This window comes from Pomacea canaliculata, linkage group LG10 (assembly GCF_003073045.1).
Source record: "Pomacea canaliculata isolate SZHN2017 linkage group LG10, ASM307304v1, whole genome shotgun sequence".
In the NCBI taxonomy this organism is placed as follows: domain Eukaryota; kingdom Metazoa; phylum Mollusca; class Gastropoda; order Architaenioglossa; family Ampullariidae; genus Pomacea; species Pomacea canaliculata.
Genome location: NC_037599.1, coordinates 9,335,587 through 9,350,631, shown reverse-complemented (window position 1 = coordinate 9,350,631; position 15,045 = coordinate 9,335,587). Strand labels below are relative to the sequence as shown.

Genomic DNA, 15,045 nt, shown 5'->3' with positions numbered 1-15,045 from the left:
GGTCGTGGACACTGAATGAAGTGTAGATATTGAGATTCGAATTGTAACATACATTATATACTGGGAAAATAATTTACGATTACAAGTACAAGGGGCCCGGAGAAGTCGTCTGTCCCGGGGCCCGGGCTGGCTCTCGGCGGCCCTGAGTATGAACGAGCCGCTCACTCAACTATCTCGTGCGCACGAGCCCCTCTGCTCAAATACGTTGTGCTGATGACTTGCGGGATGCACGTGTTCCGGGTGTGTTCTGATTGCCATGGGGTGTATTTCCCTCTATCATTCTGTTAAGTCGACTATTGCGTCGAAACACGAACACTAAAAAAAATTATCAGCACATGCTAGTAAAAACTATTCCTTTAAATTAAATCAGGCCAAGATTGTCAAAGTCTGTTGACACGTCTAGCCACACAAAATCATCGAAGACGATCAGGGAAAATGTCAGCAGTCACCGGCTTTTATTATGAAAATCATCGCACAAAACCTTCCGCCCGGCATTGGAACCGAGTGACGAGTTTTTACGATGACGTCAAAATCAGAGAATTAGGCGTCTTCAACTCAAAATACTACGTCATAGCTTTTTTTTTTACGCAATCAGCTAACGTACTGCCCACTCATCTTTACCGCTTGGATATGGTGTTCAGAATTTCAGGTAACTATGTTCTGCTTTTTTGTATTGACCTTTTCAGCTTGAAATTTGTTTTGGTACTTTCCTAATTTCTAGTTTTTTGTTTAAGCTTTTCATGTCTCCATTGACTTCAGTCGCCTCTTGTAGAGCTCCCATACTTGTCTAGTGGCCTAGTCACCGATAACAGCTACTTGTTCAGCTCCTCCCAACCCACGCTTCCATCTTACATAGCTACATCATTATCTTCCATAACGATTAACAAGATATATATATATTAGGTAAGGCAGGCTCGCCAACTGTCATAAGATTATAAACTGTGTGTGCGTGAGAGAAAGCAAATCCACATTTGTCCAGTCCTCACCAAGTCTGGCAGAAACATTTCCATTGTAAAGAACGCAGGCTTGGTTGATATACAGTAGTCCGGAGCATGTTTATTTCCCCCGTTCCAGTATATTACCATTAGCTCCTCGTGTATCGTCTTCATTTGAGATGGTCCCAATCTGATAGAAAGGAGAGAGAAAGGAAGCAAACCACTAAGTCGATGAGACAGACGGGGAATGGGAGAGAGCGCAGCACACAATTTTTATCTTCCCCTTTATTCAAAATGTCATGCCCCACTGTCTAGCACAAGTTGTCAGCCCGTCACGTTAGGGAGCATCAAGAGTACAACCGTCTGGGAAGTAATGACAATATAAGTAAAAATCTATAAGATTCCTGCACCTTATTAATTGCCTTTGCTGGTAATTATTCATTAAAACCAATCATGGTGTTTTGCATTACATCAACACATACTGTAAGATTTTTGAATCATCGCCTTTACACGACTGCTGTGAACTAGATAGAGTAGATGTGTAGCTGCAGCTGCGAGAGAGGCGGTGGCGATATAATGATAGCAGTAATAGTCGAAGGAGGAAGAACAAAAAGCTGTATTAGAGGTGGCGCTGCTGGTGATGGTGGCGGCTGTGTCTTTTAGATTTATTCAGCGTCACCACTAAAGCAGGCGACGGGCCCACATTGTTGAGATAAATTGTGAAACGTCAACTTTGGACAACATATAACAAAAGCCACAATTACGTGCGTAAAAATGTCATGCAATGCAGGTATGTAAAGCGATACCTCACAATAAAAATCGAACAGTGGAAATCTCTCAGGAAAAGTAAAGCTATAAACATAATATCAACAAGTCAATACTTAAAACATCTTAAATAAGCTCCAAATAAAAGGCCACAATTAATTTACTGTACAAGAAGAGCAACGTAAAGTTTCAGTAATAATAAAGTCATTTCAAGGAAACTTTGTATGATGTAATTTGTTTTGTGTTATCTTTCCTTTGTGGAGTATGCTTACTGCACCAAAATCCAAAAATACTTTAAATACAACATTAGAGAGTCTTTTCATGAGCCATTTTGGCCCGTCCTAAATTAGAAGACCTGTAACAATCCAAGCTATGCTACTTAGAGAATGAATATTATCAAGCATGGATGTTGCGGCTGCTATAGACAACCAAGGAAAAAAAAAAGGCATACTATTAGTCAATCATGAAAAGTTATTGTTGTGAAATTAATAACTGTCTACTACAAAGGCGGCATCAGAAGCACAAAACAAAGCATTTACATTGAAGAAGAAATAATTTAGAAACTAGTGATAGAATGTTTGCTCTTCAACTTTAAAAGGATATGTTTAAAAAACTGGACATTCTTGCAATCATGTTGGATATATCTGTTTATATATGCTCAATAATCACAACTAAGGTTTATAGAAATACAATAAAACTTATTGCTGTAATAAAACAAACGGTCACTACGACTAACAACTTATAAAAACCCCCAAAACAACAATAAAATAAAACTGAAGTAAACCAAAAGCTCCAATGTCCAAATTTATAACAACATTACTATGGCACACATCTTTAAAATAAATGAAAAGACATCAATGGTCATGTCATTAATCAAAAAATGTACTCTTCCATTCAAGCTTAATTCAAATTAGCATATGTTTAGGGCAGAGTTAGGTCTGGAAAGCACAATTTTTAAAAATACAAAACACATAATTCAACACATAAAACTTCAAAAACTATGGACAGCAGAATAAACAACTTTTTTCTGTTTAAGGCCTGGTGGCAATGCATACATACACAGAGCAAAGTATAAAGTGTATGTAACACATTAAGTAAAACGCACTAGAAACACCTTGTAGATAAATGCATATTAAAACACTAGATTATTAGGTTCAAAACACAAGTGGGAAATAAAAAATATCAATAAAAACATATGATTTTATTGGCAGAAGTATCCTGATATATCCCAATATATCTCATAGTTTTTAAAGAAAAACAATCATAAGTCATATGTTTACTATGTCTCATACATAAAAACATATACATATATACATACAATATACATATATTTGTAATTGATGTACATAAAAATAGACATATAGATGTATTTACTGAAGTCATTTACCTTTTAAATAACAAAGCAGATATCTACATGAACAAACTACCGGTCAAAGAAGTAAACAGCTTAACTCTAAATGATTCACTTATGCAGCAGAACATCTTCATAGTTACAGTGTATTCTGTACAGTTACACTGTAATATGAGCTTACTAGTGTCACATATACACCACACTGTGGGTATAAATATATAAGGGAAGAAACTGTTGGTTTTTTCACGGATTGTTTTGCTATTACTTCCAAGGAGCTAAAATTCAACCAATCAGGTATTTTGTTACATTTAAAAGTAGGCAAGAGTTAGTTTGTCAAAAGCCATATTTGAAGTGGTTGCCAGTTGCTCAATTTGACATGATTGTTTTTCAACAGCTGAAAATGGCAATACAGTAAAAAGTAATATTTAAAGTCTAATATATATTCTAATAAAATATTTCATTGTTTGGCACTTCATGTTTGTAGATATTGCATAAATATTTTTTTAAAAATTTCTGCCATATAACCTACTTCATGACTGGAGCGCTGTCTGTTCTATACCATTACCATCTTTCATCTGAATCTAGTCCAAAAAAACAAAATCTGTTTCTTGCAAATCCAATTGCTTAAATGTTTAAAAAAAATAATCTTTAAAATGGTGTATCAATCAATGATGGTTGTCTTTATTGTAGTTACTAGGTGTAAATATTGGAACTCACTGTAATTCGCTTCATCACCACTGTTCTACATGTTCAATCATGCTGCTTTTCATCTGTATTGAATGAGTTAGTTTGGGAGTAATGAAATGGGAGCCACCCTCTCCAAAGATGGTAACTCCACAAATCTGCATCAGGATCACGAGAGCAATAGCAGCAATGGTATGCTGGACAGTGTTTGGTGCAGCCATAACATCAGAATTACTATGAAGTAAATCTGTTCATGTCCCTTGTAGTACTGATGCTGCTTTACAGATGTGAAACATGTGATGTGAGTTTGCTTGCTGATACAAACCCAGGCATTCAAAAGCAAATGCCTGAGGAGTCTGCACTGGATTTCATATAGGAAACATAAAACCAATGACTTTGTACAAAACATGGTCACCATACTCACAGGACACCAGGAACCCATACATACAACAGTTAAGTAATATAAGTCGGTCTGGTTTGGCCGTGGAACTCGGTATGACACATGACACTTAGTCGAAGACTGTCCTGCAAGGTACTTTAAAGGGTGGTCGGCACAATGATAGCCAGAAAAAGAACTGGCTGATTATCATAAACGAGTGGACTGGTGGTCCTGTGCAAGACTTTCGCACTATTGTCCAAGAATCATGTTGTGTTCTTCTCACAACAACCAGTACCAGTCAAAGGAAGATTGACTGAATAAATTTTATAGCAAATTAGCTGTCATAAAAATGATATGTCTGCAATCATTTTACACGACTAAGAATTCTAACTGATACCAATATTTACTAAAACTTGGCCCAGTTATGCAAAAAAAAAATAAAATTGCATAATAATAAAAGAGATGACGTAAAATGAAGTGTTGAGGACCTTCATGATAAGTCACCAGGTAAACGCATCTTCAATGCGCAGTGTCTGTAGACCTTCACCGGGCAATATCAGGCTTGTTGCCAGTCCAAAGAAGCTGCTGGTTTGCGGTGTGGCTTTGCTTTAGGTTTACGGGGTAACACTGGTGGCGGGAAGTTGGCAGACTCAAACACGCATCCCAGCTTTTCATATCTTGTGACAAGTCTGCTCCATACAGGATCACATTTCAGCAATTCTGCATTGCCTGGAAAAAAAAAAACCAAAAAAAAAAAAAAACCAGCAATAGGTGTAGTAAAATCTTAAATGGGAATTTTAAGATAAATGCTTCCATGTTCATCGATTAGACTTTTATTTGAGGACTTTACAAATGACTAATTTCAAGGAGCTTGCAGATTTTGTTTTGGCACATATGATTTTATGCTTTCAAAGCTAACATTAACAGATTAACACATAAATCCTGATTCCATTTCATAAAACATGTGCTTTACTGAATTAGACCAAGATAGTTATCATTGCATATTCTAGAAAAAGTGGCCATAGATATATCAAATCATAAATATATTACTGTAATGTGATGTAAATGACATAATCTAAGGCAATAACATGAGTTATAACACTTAAAGACAGTTCAGGTTAATAACTATGATACTTTCATCAAAGAAATCAAACTTACCCACAATTATGAGACCACGACGAGCTCTTGTGAGAGCCACATTAACCTGGTTTTGGTCAGTGATGAAGCCCATGTTCTGGCGACACCATCCCAGTGTGGGGTGTGGTTCAATCTTGTATGAAGGCAATGAGCGGACTGTACTAAGAACCACGTAGTCCCACTCACCACCTGTTAATGGCAAAATTATTTTTAGCGGAAGAATATGCACAACCAAAGAACTAATGTTGAATACCAATCAGATTAAATACACAGGAGTTCAAAGATGTGAACCAATAATAATTTTTCAACTTGGCTGCACATGGCTTGATGACTATAAATATAAACTGTCAAGGAATAAGGAATTACAATTTTGATTTATTACATTCGAAGGTTGATCACAATGAATCAATGTAGTAATTAGCTATGAACAAAATCACTCAACAGAGATGAAGGAACCTTTGTATTTGGAAATGATGCCAACTAGCATCATTATATTTTTCGCAGCTAATCAGATATCATTCTCTGTGACAGTTGAAGATCTGTTTAGCAGTGGTTTTTCCTTATATAAGGCCAGGCTACTCTTCTGCTAGCAGTTCATCAACAGTGGTCTAGAAGTTGATTATCCAAGTGCCACACAGCTTGGGTACCTAGTGAGGTGGATAGTTCTGTAGTTCTGATACTGTCAAGTGTTTCACTTTTGGGAAGTGGTATCATCAATGATTGTGTCCATTCTTTGGCCATCCTGTCCTTTAGGCCATCCTTTCCCAGACATATTGTCGAACATGTGACTAAGTTTTTCAAGCTTTTATGTTATTAGTTAGTAAAAAAAAAAAAAATGCCAGATATTGTCACTACCACCATTTCTACACCTGCTGCAGTATTACTATCTTGATACACCTGTTGACCCTTAATGTCATGGCTTTGTATAAACATGACAAAATCAAGAGAAATGCCTCAGTGACAATTAATCTGTGTAACATCTATATAACCACTATCATACATGTTAATGATCATGAGTAGCTTTACCTATCTTTCTTGAAAAGAAAACAAGTATAATAAAATGAAAAGCTTTGATCAGCAGCTCTATTGAAAACTTAACTTATCTTAAGTTTTTTGGTAATAAGCCACCATATTCTCTTGTTCTTCTTCTTACAAAATAAAAAACCCAATGAATAACAATGAAACAAAACACAATGCTCAAAAACACCTTTCTTTAGTCACATAATTTTCTTAAAAAGTCTGCATACCCTGACTGGAGACGACAGTGCTTATGGTGATATTGTTCTTGTCATATCGCGTGAGAACAGGGGTGAAGGTGTCATGTCTATGTCCTTCACAAGCTTTTGACAGTTTTTCTTCCAACAGGTGCCTTTGTGCATTATATTGAGTCAGAACTTTAATGGAGTAACTTGTACTTTCAGAGTTCCTGGAGTTCATCTCAATTTCCTTCTTCTTCTCTTCACAGGCGTACTTCAGGTAAGTCAAGATTTCAATCTGTCCACATAAGAAACAAATTCAGTTATTATATCAAATATTTATATTTAATGTATATGCCACTCAAGTGGAAAAAAACAACAGACAAGGCATCTTTAATAACAATAGCTTATGATCATTACAACACGTGGGAGATACAAAGATATTTACAATACAAAACAGCATGTTCAACAACAATCTGCAGGCAAGTGTATATTTTCATTTCTTTTGAACCAAAGTATAAATACACAGATCTATAAGTAGTTGAAACATTACCTATTGAATAGCAGATGTAAAGCTACATCTAAATGTTCACAAGCAAGCCACTTATTCCAAAACAGAACGACAGAGAGAGCAAGAGAGCATGAATAGGCATGGAAGTGGATGTGTAGTCAAAATATAGATACATGTGCAAGTGGATACATAGTCTATATATGTATAGGTGTAAACTATATACATATATGCAAATGAGAGAGAGATGGCCAATCAAGTAAGACATAGTAAGATTTAGCATGAAGAAAGGGTTCCATGATTTGATATAAATAAATAACCAACTTTAATCAAGCAATGAAAGGAGTGGCTAAGGAGAACATCAGCTACAGAAAAACAGTAAAAGAGACCCAGATCTTCTTTGAAAGACGGAAAACAATTCAGCAGAGGAAAGGAATAAAACACCAGTTGCTCAACACAAAGTATCCATGGCTAAAAGAGAAATTGATAAAAGAATATTCCCAGAAAGACAAGAAAGTGAACAGGAGCGCTAGAAAAGATAAAAGAAAGTTTATTGAAAACCTTGTTATAAGAACAGAAGACCCTTCAGAATGACAAGACATGAATGTGATTTAAAAGATCACTAACATGAACTAAAAATGACAATCAAGATCTGACTTTCAAAAAGCAAGATAGGAACATCATCAATGAAAAAATAAGAAAGTAGAGAAATGGGAGAAGCATTCAGAGCAACTGCTCAACCATTCAAGTCCTCCAGTCCTAGCTAATATCCCAGAAATAGAAAAAAGGCGTGGACAAAAACCTGGGCCCCATCACAATGACTGAAATAATGAAAGCTATCCCAAATCAAAAAATTGTTAAAAAAAAAGGAAAAAGAAAAAGAGACAGAATATCAAGTTAACAGAACCCATCACAACTAATAACAAAGAAGTAGAGAAAGTCCAAGAATTTACATATGTTGGACAGCTGATGGCAAGAGGAAAAGTAGTCAGACAAAAGAAACATGGTAACAGTCAGTAGAAAGAGAACTAAAGAGTAAGAAACTGTCCTGGAACAACTTGCGGCTGACAAACAAAACTGGAGGTCTCTAATGGATGTCTTATGTACCACCTAGGTACAAAGAGGACTAAGTTATTCTACTGAAACAAACTTTTTCAAAACAATTTCAGCAGAGGTAACTATAAAACTATGAGCTGAACCTGAAGCTCCAAAGAAAAGAAAAAAGAAACCAAAAGAAGACAGGAGGAAGGACATAAAGAATTTCCCTTCTGCAGCAAGAGATCACCACAAGACCAAATGACCATATAGAATTTATAGGGCAAGAGTAGTACTAACAACTGTTACACAGAAAACACTGAAATTTGTAATTATCTGTTTAATTTTAAGAAGATGGAATTAAGACAAAGTAGGGTAAATTACCACTTACCACTTTATCTGCTTCCGCAAAGTTTGACTTTGACCTTTCGTTGCCTTCATCAGTTGAGACTGTTAGTGTTTCTTCCTCTCCCCGCACATCTACGAGAATATGTGGGACAGGTTCTGAAGTTTGTGGGTGAAGAGGCCAGATTGGGAGAATGAACTTGGACCTTGTGGTGATAGGAGAACTCTGGAGTTTGCCTTCGTAGAATTCATTAGATGGAAATGCGCAGATTTCAGGATGCTGAAAAAAAAAAATATTTTAAAATTTGACTATAGTGAATTCTAAACTTCTATTTCTTCCTTCAAATGAAAAAACTGTACCTTATATAGGTAAGGGATAAATACAAGACACTTGAGCTCAAGCAGTAAAGAAAGATCCCAAACTGAAAAGAATTAAAAGAGCAAGTATGTAAAATCTTACCATTCTGTACTGTGTGCTGAGAAAGATGCACTTCACTGAAGACTTTAAATATAAACGTTCAAAGAGTGACTGGTCCAGTCCCAGCTCTGCTGCTGCCTGACATGTTATGATTGGACGGAGCTGCTTGTGGTCTCCGATGAGGACCACCTGCTTGGCCTTGTTGGCCACAATGGGCACCAGACTGTGTGGCTCTGGTGACATGGCGCACTCGTCGATGATCACCTGGATGAATATATCAATTTATCGAAAAAACTTTACTTAAAGCATTTTACTCGAGCTTTTAAAAACTTCCAAGCCAGTAGACTTGTATCTAATGCACTGATAAAATATACAACAACTGGTAAAACCTAGAGTTATGCTTATGAGGTATGCTGGTCATTAAATAGTGACACAGAAATAGGTTACTGTCTGTGAATTAGGGATGCTTATGTACTGATGCAGCTCTCAGGACATGCTCTGGACAAGGCCAATCATATACAGTGCACTGCCTCCACAGTTACTGTAGCAGACTATGGAATCTTTAAGAAACAGACACACAAACACACAAAATAAGATTCCTTCTTACTTGAAATATAGAGCCTTTTGTAGCTTTAATGAGTTTTGGACTGCCGCCAACAGCACATGTAGCGAAGATGACTTCATAATGTGCGAGTTCCTTGGTGCTGGCATCATGCAAAAGCCGTTTGTAGTCCTCATCTGCTTGCTTGTCACTTTGAAGTTTTCAGGATCTTTGCGACATTTGTCAAAATACCTTTCAAACGCTGCTATCTTTTCTGCATAGGGCTTGTCAGACTCACGGATAATGTGATGCAAACTCACATCCTATGTAAAAAGGTAAAAGTATATAACAAATGTCTCTTGAATGTACATAAAAAATATAAATCTTGATAATGCTCAGTGATAAGCACATAGAATATGATCAGTCTTTACAAAACTACATATTTTATTTTTTTTGGATGTTTCTTGAATGGATTTGTTCTGTACACTGCATTTAGCATGCAGGAATTAAGCATTCATAATATTAAAAAAATTTTGATCACAAAAGTTATAAGATTTAACATTAGTTTATAGTTTATTGTAAGAACCTTTAGTTCGGGATCACTGGTGAGATCCTCATCCCACGCGAGTTCTGCAGATCACCTCGAGGGACTGGGTAATCCTTGGATTCAATGGCAGATCCATAAAGTCTCACCATTTTTCGGACATTCATTTCCAAACTTCAGCTTCAAGAGTCCTTAGAAACAGTTAAAAAGAAGTCAAATTGGTTAGAACTTTATTTGTAGTTACCATCTACATTATAAACCTTAGCTAGTGCTTCTGTTCAAATTTCAGAATGATGTTCGAGATGCAACACTATATGTGACAATAACTATAGCTCTTTGTATTTATGTCAGTCAGCATGTCAAACGAAGGTTTAGAAAGACAATATTCTCTAATACTCACTTGCAACAAGATCTACAGACTTGTTGGATGGCCCACAAAACAGAATGACTTTTTTCCCTTTACCCTCCGACAAAAGCTTTCTGTTGATTTTTGTGAACAGATATATCAACTTGATTCCGGTGTAAGTCTTGCCTGTACCTGAAATCAATCACTATCAACTTACCAACAATGAAGGACATATGTATTTATTAATCAAATGATCAGGAAGAACAGCATCACAATTCAGTCTGACTCACAATGATAATAGACGCAAAATTTGTATAGCGCATATTCACACTTAAGGAGCATGCTCTTAGCAATTAAGAATGAAATGAGACATGGGCAACATACGAGGGACTGAAGAACAAACAAAATATGAACAATGGAAGGATAAACAGCAGTAATGAATAAAAACAAATACAGAAAATGCAAAGAGGAACCAATAACAATGACTGAAGGTATCATGATTTTGCAAAAGGAAGACGAGCAAGGAAAAGGTTGGGAAGGGTTTGAGATAAAGCAATAACCGGAAAAGGTGGGTAAGGGTGTGAGAAAGGATCAACTTTGTGGAAACTGGTATTAAGAGTAATGTTTAAGGAAGAGGTGCATTTTTAGTGCACATTTAAAGGATTTAATAATGGTAGTTATAAGTGTAAACTAGCAACGTTTTAATAAACTGTACATTGCTGGCCATACCTCGTTTGATGGCTCCTTATTCTTGTAACCTCTAAAGAAAGAGGAACATCCATTAATTTTTTTAAAGTGAGCCAGAATCCACTCACCTGGGGGTCCCTGAATGAGAGAAACACTGTGGTCAATGCCATCTTTATTGCTTCATGCTGAGGATTATTATTCTCTGGAAGTTTTACCCCTGGGACACGAACCTCTTGATAGTCTTTTTGCAGTCCCAAGCTACGGTGCTGTTTGTCTGAAAAAAAAACAACCCATCAATATCTTTATCATTGCTGTCATCTATCTTTTTCACTTCTTTAGCTTTATTTAGTCAACATTGTGTTTATTTCTATGTACATGCTTGTAAAAATAATGTGTCATGATTACGACACTTGCTGAGTCATAGTTGTTGCACTCTTGCAAATCTGTTCATTCCTTGTTTCTACAAAGAAAAATAGCAATCTCACTCAATTTCTGTCATCGCATTCTGCATCTAGAACAGAACAGCTCGGTGAACTTACCAAGATTTGGGATTCCTTTCTTAAAGGCAATGGATTGAGCCAACTTATTTTCATCATCTTCCAGTTGAAACAACATTTCCTGTGCACGTCTGAAATGGAAATCCAACTGAGAAAGCGTTTAAATAAAATCAACTCAGTGTAAGAAGGAGGCTTTTACTTAAATGCAAAAAGTAATCTTGAATAATTAGAAACATTGTGTGTACATGCAGTTACTTTTATTTTGATGTTACACCAAAAGAATCTACCAACAATTTTTGGTGACTGAATTAAAATATAAATTATCACCTTAAGTTATTGATTCTATTATGTGTTAGCGTTCAAGAACTTGTTTGTCTTGGCGCCTCTCTCTACACATAGGTGTGGGTGTCTGCATCACTGTGTGCTAGAGAAACAGAAAAACATTCAGACTCACCTGTCAACCTGGGACTTGGGTAGGACTTCAAGCATTACTGGGTGACCTGTGCTAGACATCAGCTGTGAAGGAGGAACACTGCTGTGAGGACTCAAAACAAATGAAACTTGCAGATGCCCCCCATTTGAATCTTTACGGTTTTTATGAGTTACAGCAACCACACCACCATGGCTAATCCATGTGTAGTGATCATCCACAACACATTTTAGGCAGGACTGTTGCACCCGTGATATGATTGGCTCCTCACACTTAACACGACACCTGATGCACAGGTAGTCCATAGGACACGTACTGCTGTTCTTGTATTCAACTTCTTTGCCAGTGCTGCCAGCAGATTTACCACCAAATTCAATTCCTCGGTCAAAACAAAACTTTGCAGGCAAGCTGAAAGTGCCTTGGTAGAATCCCTGTTGCTTTGATGATTTTGTTGAAAGTGTGTACTTCATTTCAATCTTCACATTGTCTATGCCAAATGCACTGTCACCAGTTCCTGCTCCATAAGCCGCCTCCATTTCCAGCAAGGGCATCCAAGCACGCCTGTATTCTTTGTAAGACTCTATTTTCTGACTTCTTATGGATGCTCTCGCAGAACGAGACAACACTGACACTGGATTGGACATATGTTGTGTACAAATGCTGGCATTGCGGGTGAACTGGAGAAGCTCTACACGAGGTTTGAGAAGCCCTTTCTTTGGCTCAGCTGACATCTGTATTGGAACCACTTGGCCAGGGGAGAATATCATGCTGAAGCGAACTCGGCGCACTGATACTGGCCATCTCCGTTCTCAGATGAGATGTGGTCAACTTCCGATCGAACTCGCTCAATGACGGCTGGTATATCTGGCAGCTCAGTGCAGTTAGAATCCATCAACAGCCTCAACATACCTGCCCACTCCTTTTGGCTGACATTGACAGTCAATTGGTTAGGATTAATGGGGATGTCAATAGGAACTGAAGAAGGTACATGATTTTGATAGGCCTCGCGTTCCACATATTTTCTCTTGACAACCAGTTCTCTAGAACTTGTGCCGTGCTGGTTGTAAAGTCTTGTCTCCCAGCACACAGTAGCCATGTCTTTCTTCTGAACAGTGTCAGTGATGACTTTGGGCTGGCTGCTGACTCCAAGCATGCTAAAAGACACCTCTTGTTTTCGGTCAGACACTGAAAGTAGGGAAGGCAAACAGAAAATGAGCTGTTCACTGTCCACATTGTCCACAAATGCTCGGAATACAAGCGGATTGGTTTGCAGCTTTTCAGCAATAGCAAGAGCCCTACATCCTCTACCAAAAGCCTTTTGTCTGGCATCCACATTATTAAGGTGCTGACATAGCCGCACAACATCTTCAGCCTTACAGTCTGGTGCCTTGCCATCCAAGTCAGCGTGTAGGAGACGATGGACATGCAGGTCAACATACCTCCTGATAGGAGACGTGAAATGTGTGTAGTACTCAATGTCAAGGCCAAAGTGGTAGTGGTCAGGCTGGTTTAGACCGTGAGAACATTTGTACTCCGCTGTTTCCATCATTTCCATCCAGTGCTGGTATGCAAGGCACTGTAAGGGATGCAGAGCGTCCATAAAAAGAAGTCTGCGAGCCTCATCCAAGTTTTCCTCCTCCAGACATTCACATATCCTGTGATACAGGTGTTCCTGGACGATGACGTGTCTGTTCTGGGGAAACATGTCATGTCCCTGGACACCAGCTGATACAGACAACTTGGTTGAAGGACTTGTTTTCTTGCCTTGCAGTTGCATGACGAGATTTGCTATGTTTCCTTCCTTCTCTCTCCATTCTGCTAGCTGTTCATAAGTTGGTGGCTTATGTGATCGCAAGATCATCACATGTGGAAACTTTTGTCTTAGTCTCTTAGCGATTGATTTGTTGGCTAAAACCATGAACTCCTCAACAAGGGAGTGAGCCTGGAGACTGTCAGCAACACTGTCTATATCATGTAAACGAGGATCTTCAAAAGGAACGAACAAACCTCCTTTCCCTATTCGGGCCTCTCTCAGTTGAGACGCAATCATGTGAAGATCAAGAACGTCCATGCGAGTGTCTTGGTCGACATTAATATGTTGATCTCCATCAATTACCTTTTGTATCTCCTCGTACGAGAACTGTCGTGTTGACTTTATTATTGTTTTCTTAACTCGTGGCTCCTCGTTTGTCTTTAAATTTCCTTTCTTGTCAAAGCGAAAGAAAACAGACAAGGCGAGACGTTCTTGTCCAGGAAGGAGACTGAGTACTCCGTGACTGAGTGGCTCTGGAAACATCGGTCGTGGTTTTCGTTCGACCTGGATAGAAGGTAAAGGCCCTTCGTTTTGCTTCTTCATCAATTGCTGTTCCCACTTTCACAAACGATGCCACATCTGCAATATGAATTCCCACAACAAATCCACTTTGTTCTTTTGAAATATTGAGCGCATCATCCAAATCCTGTGACCCTGGTGGGTCAATGGTGACAATTCTTTTTGATGTGAGGTCTAGTCTTCCAGTCCTTTGTGGAAAGTCTTCAAGTTTCAGTGCCTGTGTTTCATGAATCACTTTTCTTGGATAGACACCAGGTGCATTGTGCTGTAGAGTAAGCACCTGAAGCCCGCTTCCAAAGTCCTTGCCTCCAATGTGAGCTTCTAGAATCGCACCAAGTGGGTAGATGCTTTGCACTCTCCATGACAAGATGACCACTTTAAATACATACTGCTCTCGTTTATCAGGATCAACATCCAGAAACCGCTTGAACTCTACCTTGCCGTTTACGATTTTCTTAATCTCCAGTCGATGTTTGGTCAGTGCCGGATATTTTTCTTTTACTTTGTCGTTCATGACATGAATTTTGGGAACAGTTTTACACAAAGGTTTCATGAGATGACCTTCGATTTCATCTTGAGTACAAATCAGAACTGGATGTTCCACATCTCTGAACCGTACTCTTCGCGATGGATACATTCCCACAACACACCCATGAGCCATCTTTTCTACAACTGATTCGGATTCCTGACCAGGTATTTCTTTTCCCTGCAATCTGCGAGCTTGTCCTGGTTCTGTCAAGACTTCAACAACAACTTCGTCATCCATGTAGGTTTGTCCACATTTTGATCTTCCACAGATGAGGATTTCTGAAAACTTGCTGCCTTTGTCCTAGAACCCTAGCAATAGACTTGTGCGAGAACTCAATCTTCAGCTGACAGCGTTTGTATTTACCAGGGTTTGATTTCACTAGTTTA

General features: G+C 38.1%; 1 protein-coding gene across 1 annotated transcript; it reads right to left on the bottom strand.

The window, feature by feature from the left end:
• Positions 1–1,695: 1,695 nt before the first annotated feature.
• Positions 1,696–15,045, bottom strand: LOC112573697 (helicase with zinc finger domain 2-like). Its single transcript, XM_025254276.1, is given in 14 exon segments — positions 1,696–4,843; positions 5,273–5,440; positions 6,499–6,745; positions 8,382–8,615; positions 8,796–9,017; positions 9,068–9,113; positions 9,361–9,617; positions 9,881–9,924; positions 9,988–10,029; positions 10,239–10,376; positions 11,000–11,025; positions 11,823–12,429; positions 12,564–14,112; positions 14,114–15,045. Coding segments are annotated over 14 exon segments (4,536 nt in total). The 5' UTR covers positions 14,897–15,045; the 3' UTR covers positions 1,696–4,670.